Source organism: Antrostomus carolinensis, unplaced genomic scaffold (genome assembly GCF_000700745.2).
Source record: "Antrostomus carolinensis isolate BGI_N321 unplaced genomic scaffold, ASM70074v2 scaffold52675, whole genome shotgun sequence".
NCBI classification, from domain to species: domain Eukaryota; kingdom Metazoa; phylum Chordata; class Aves; order Caprimulgiformes; family Caprimulgidae; genus Antrostomus; species Antrostomus carolinensis.
Genome location: NW_010315350.1, coordinates 3461 through 9126, shown reverse-complemented (window position 1 = coordinate 9126; position 5666 = coordinate 3461). Strand labels below are relative to the sequence as shown.

Sequence of the window (5666 nt, the reverse complement as noted above, 5' to 3'; positions counted from 1 at the left end):
CAGCAGCACGTGGAGCAGCTGGTGCAGCTGATCCGGCGGGAGGAAGAGGAGCTGCTGGGGCTGGTAGAGACGCGGCAGGAGCAGGGCCGGCGGGAGCTGGCGAGGGAGCTGCAGCGCGTGGAAGGGGTGCTGCGGCGGATGGAGGCGGGCGAGCGGCTGGTGGAGAAGATGAGCCTCTACGCCACGGAGCAGGAGGTGATGGACATGCAGCCCTTCATCAAGGGATCGCTGGAGGAGCTGCAGCAGCTGGAGCCGGCGGCGGCTGGGGACCGAACGCAGCCCAGGGACTTTGGGGAGTGCAGAGCCAGGCTGCAGGCGCTGGTGGAGCGTGTCACAGGGCACCCAGGGGAGGACTTGCTGTGGGGAAGGATCCAGCCACCCCAGAGAGCGGGGAATTGGGCCAGCTCAGAAAGCCATCACCAAGATTTGCTCCTTGGCTTCTATGGCCAGAACCCCTTTTTTGGTCTCCCACCAATCTGGCAGGCTCTGGTGATGTTGATTTCTGGGTCTCCAGAGAATCCTAAACCCCTTGGGCCATCCCAAACTGAAGGACTGGGAAAGGAGACCAGAGCTGCCCCTTCCTTGCTGCAGCTGCTGGGGCTGGGTGGGAGCTCTGGAGGCTCCAACTTGGAATCACAGCCCTACACTCTCAATTGCAGATACAAATTCCCAAGCTGTCCCCATGGTCGAGGTGGCCCTGGAGAACAACATGGTGAGATGTCTGTATTTTGTCCTGGTGTGCTTCCGTGTGGGGAGGGCTCCTGCATCATCCAAGATGTGGTTTTCCCCTTCCTCTGACCTTTGGAAGCCTTCCCCAAGGGTCTACTTTCTCCTCCCCAGCCCATCACTCTCATTTCTTCAACAACAGACCCTCAGGGATGTTGGTGCCTGGGCAGAGGAGAAAGTGCTTTGTACCCATAATTTTCTGCTATCCAGGCGTGTTCCCACCCCATCCCATCCTACTTCCCCATCCCTCATTTTCAGCTGGGAAAACCATAGCCTGCCCTGGCTATAGCGCTGCCAAACACCCACAGCTCAAGCACAAGCCTTGAGCCAAGCCAAGGGGCTTGGCCATGCCTCAGTTTCCCTCTTGCTGAGGATGCTGCTGCCCCTCTCAGCTCTTCCCACTGCTTGGGGGCACCCCAACCCTGCAGAAAGGTTGGTGGCCTCGAGGTTCATCCTAACGCTGGTCCATGCTCTCTGCAGCAAGAGGAGCCAATCCAGCCAGAGAGCCAAAACATTGTGCCCACTTTTACCATCAGCCTTGAGGAGATGCATATGAGCCCGGTAAGAACTGCCCCAGCCATGCAGGAGCCTTTGGGGACAAGGAGATGCCACCCCAGCACCTTACATTGCTTGTGGTCTTGTCTCTCCAGGCTCCCCCTGTCACAGCATGGTCCAGGCGGAGATTGCACTGCATGGAAAGGGGCAGCCAGATCTCCCCCAAGCTACTGAAGCTGGAGTATGACAACATGACAGGTCCCAGCGATCCCAGTTCAAACCAGTGGGATGACGAAAGGGGGCCTAGCACCTCCACACTGAGCCAGAACTGCAGCAGCACCCCTGCTGCCAACGGCCGTGCTGATGATGCAGGTGGGGACCAGGGACATGATCCTACTCATTATTCCATTTCTTCACTCCCACTTTTGGGGGTCCCCCATGCATTCAGAGTTTTGGCCAACCCCCCCGTGGGTTGGAGATGCAGAGGGTGGGCACCATTTCCAGGAGGTGAACAGGAGAGCAATGCTGAGGGCTGGATGTGGATGCTCCATCCAGCTCCATGTCCTGCTTCCAAGGTAGCTAAAACCAAGCCTAGGAAAGAGCAGAGCTCTGGATTTTCCTGGAGCAAAAACCACTCCAATCTGTAGCAAAACGTATTTTTCTTCCCCAAGCTCAGGTAGCTCCACTCCAGCCTGCTGCAGCATCCTGCAGTGAGGGGTCCTGAGACAAAATGCATCTTCTGGAGAGGCTGGTCCAGGGTCCATGGGGTGAAGCAGCAGTGGAGAGGTTGCCCCCACCTTAGGGTGCCTCCAAGAGGTGTTTGTGGTCTTGGTAGAAGCATTTGCCCTCTGCTGCAAAAATCAGGGGATGAGATCAGTCCTCCTGTGGGAAAACTGGTGTGATCCAAAATCTTGAAGCTTCAGCATCCTCCTGTTCCTTCCACAGAAGACACCAGCATAATCATCTGCAGCTCAGAGGACAGTGAGGAAGACACGGTGGTGAGTGTAACGCCAGACCTCCCTCCTTCCTGAGCCGCATCGCAAAGGGAGCTGCACCCCATCATCTCTGGGGTGCCTTCCCTTTTCCTCCAACCGTGCTCAGACCTGAGCCTTCTCCTCTCCTACCATCAACCAGAGACTTACTTGTGGCTTTCTCTTCCCCTTCAGTTGCTCCCAGACTGATCTGGGTCACCCCAAATCTAGTCCTCCTGGGCTAAGACCTTTGCCGATATCTCCTGGTATTCTGGAGCAGCCAGGGTCCTCTCTGGCAGTCAGCAAACCCCACCTTGATTTGCTTTGAGGTGGGATTCCACACCAGCCAATCCCCCAAGATGACCCTTTCGAGTTTTTTGACCCTCTTCTTTTCCACCTCACTAGGAAGGTTGGTTTTAGTAAAAAAAAAAAAAAATAATTTTCATATAAAAATCAAGATGAATGTAGTGTCCATACTCAGACAGATCCTTAGCCCCGTGCCTACATGGGCTGAAAATCTCCCAGGAACCACCAGAGCAGGTGAGGACCATCTGATCATCCCCAAAGTGACATTTCCAAGCTCCCTGTGGTGACATTTCATGGCACTGATGCTCCAAACTGATGTGTTGCAACCAAATGGCCCTGGTTGAGGTGGTTAGATGTACCGAGGGCATGGGATCCCTGCTGAGATCCCATCAAGCAAGGGATCCTTTTGGAAACAGAGACAAGCATGGCCTATTTGGAAGCAGGAAGGATTGGTTTTCCAACACTGGTTTCATGAGGGGTTAACAGCTTCTCTTTTTTTTGTATAAACTAATGCAGAAGCTCTTCTTACTCTTCAATAAAGCTGTTTCCAGATTAAATCCCACCCCGCTGCTCGCTTCTTTATTCTATTTTTCCTTCGCTGTTTTCCCTTGCTCTCCTGATTCACCTCTAACAAGAAAAAAAACCTCCCAAACCCCCAAAAAACCCGAAGAGTTGTGGGGCTAAAACTTTGTCCCCACTCCCTACTATGTGCCAAAAAATCCTGAGGTTGGGTGTTTTGGGGACCTCAGCTGCTTGCTGTGAGAAATCCCTGCATGAATCAGGTGTACTTTGGTACCATGTGGATTTAAAGGTGTAGCAAAGGTACAGGGTGAACAAAAAAGAGAGGTCTCCAGGGGCTAAACATCTCACTGATGGTCAGGTGCTGAGCACTAAAAAAAAATGCAATTTTGAGAGTTGGGAAAAATTGGTTTAAAGCTCAGAAAATGGGGAAAAAATAGCAGCTAGGTGAGAAAAGGGCTGAGCAAATGGGGTGAGGCAGTGGGATGCAGCCCAAGGAAGCTGCAGCCTTCAGGAGATGGAGGGCAAGGGCTAAGGACACTGCCTAGAGCCTCAGATGTCTTCTACAAGGAGATTTTGGGGCTGGGAAGCACTTCCATGAGTTGAGGAGCGCTTGGTTTTGCTCATGTGTCTGCAGATATGGGTCCAGCCACATTTCCATCACTCCTGGGCTGCAGGTGAAGGTGCAGTGACAGTGTGGAGGGATCTCCCTTGGATTGTCCTTGGGGGAAAGAGGGAGGAAAACCAAGGTTAGATCCTCTTGAATGCATTCTCTTCCCCTAGGGAGATATTCCCGGTACATGTCCGTCCCTGACGAGGCCTGGCAGGGGGCAGTTGGTGGGGCTGCTTCTACTCACCCTTGGGAAGCACGGCTGTAAGCACAGGATCTGCTGAGCGTGGAGAGGCACCAAACCTCCTCCTGGGTCTCCTTTTCTTCTAGAGGCCACACAGAACTTTAAGCCTAGCAGTATCTCATGTGGTGAGGTTGCTCAGCCATGTGTATGTCCACTCATGAGCTGCATCCCCATGAGATGTGCAGAAAGACACGGCAAGTCCCCAGATCTGCGTGTTGTATCCCTCTGGCCACTGCCTGGATCCCACCCCATGTTTAGGAGGAGCTGCATTCAGGGCTCTGCTCTTGCTCACTTGGCCCAGACCCTGGTTTTGGGCTCTCAACAGGGCTCCCCATGGCCAGCCCACTCCTGAGACACACACCCAACCCATCCTTAGCAGTGCCAGGACATCAGACCCTGTGGTTTTCCTGGTGTTCCACACAACCAGGTCCTTGTCCATAGCCAACAGTGCACCTAAGGGTGCTCCCCATTCCTTTCCAGCAAGGTCCAAGCAGGTAGATGGGACTTGGTCCCCTTCTCCACTCTCTTTCAGGTCTCCAGCAAGCCTAAGGACAGCAAGAAGCCCTCCAGCCCTATGTGGTCCGGGAGCGGCACCTCACCCCACCACAGCACTGGCCCCCCCAGCCCTTGGGATGACGGGTTGGAGCTGAACACCTCAGTGTTCCTCAGCTTGAAGGTTGACCAGAAAAGTGAGCATTGCCTTTCCCGGGAACAAGGGGCTGGGTAGCAGAGAGGGACACCCCCAAATACTTACTCCAGCCCTGTCCTCTCCCCTCTGCAGCCCAGTGCATCATGGAGATGGCGGCAGTCAACGGAGAACACACCTTCAAGACGCTGATTCAGACACCCGAGTCTGTGCTGGCGCTGCTCTCCCAGGGTGTCCCCATGGAGTTGGGGATGCAGCACCTCCTCTGGTACCTCTCCTCACTCCCCAGGCCCATCCTCATCGTCTATAACTTCTGGGCACTGGAGCTGTCTGCTCTCTTTAAAGCCCTGGATGCCACAGACAGGAAAGTGGACTTCTGCCACGTGGTGTGGGGCTATGTGGATATGTTGTCCTTGATCAAGGAAAAACAGCCCAAGGCCCCTTCTTACAAGCTAAAGAACCTGCTGAGAAGCCACCTGCAGCAGCAGCTCAACGAGGGCAGCACACTGGCCATGGCCAAGGCCTTGCAGCAGCTGTGGGAGGCTCTGGAGCTCCCCACCTGCACTGACATGGGAATGATGCTCACCCACCGCAACCTGCAGAGCTATATCAACCTGAGGCCCCTGGTGCAGGAGAAGCTGCTCACCAGGAAGGCAGCCAGAATCCTGGCCAGGCGCAACCTCATCTTCCGGGAGCTGAAGGAGATGTGAACACAACTGTGGTATGAGCTGAGCTGGCCAGGTCTCAGGCTAACCATGTCAGGGATGCAGGGATGCCCTCCAGGGATGCAGGGATGCTCTCCAAGGGTGCAGAGATTCCCACCACAAGATGCAGGGATTCTCACCAGGGATGCAGAGGTGCTTTCCAAGGATGCAGGGATGCTCTACAGGGATGCTCACAGTGGCATCAAACAGGACTCACAGACCCTCTCCACTCCCAGCATGGGGCTTAAGAGGTCCAGGACCCTGAGTCAGCTCTAAGGGGAAGAAACCACTCAATCAAATTAATATCTTAATAAAATAAATGAGGCAGCGCAGGCCAGCATAATTTCTTGGGGTGTCTCCACCCCTCCTTTTCCCAGCCAGGTGGGAGGGGTATACTCGGGTCTCCAGCGGGCACCTTACCCACCCCCAAACCCTCACAGCTTGG

At 54.6% G+C, this 5666-nt stretch overlaps 1 protein-coding gene across 1 annotated transcript in view; it reads left to right on the top strand.

The window, feature by feature from the left end:
- Window positions 1–5227, top strand: part of LOC104524893 (protein PML) — a 6111-nt gene extending 884 nt beyond the window's left edge. The window contains exons 2-8 of the mRNA XM_029084939.1: window positions 1–463; window positions 660–712; window positions 1207–1287; window positions 1377–1593; window positions 2167–2219; window positions 4404–4560; window positions 4653–5227. The exon at window positions 1–463 is cut by the window's left edge and continues 223 nt beyond it. Of these exons, the coding sequence (XP_028940772.1) occupies window positions 1–463; window positions 660–712; window positions 1207–1287; window positions 1377–1593; window positions 2167–2219; window positions 4404–4560; window positions 4653–5227 (1599 nt within the window). The remainder of the gene's footprint in view (window positions 464–659; window positions 713–1206; window positions 1288–1376; window positions 1594–2166; window positions 2220–4403; window positions 4561–4652) is intronic.
- Window positions 5228–5666: the final 439 nt, after the last annotated feature.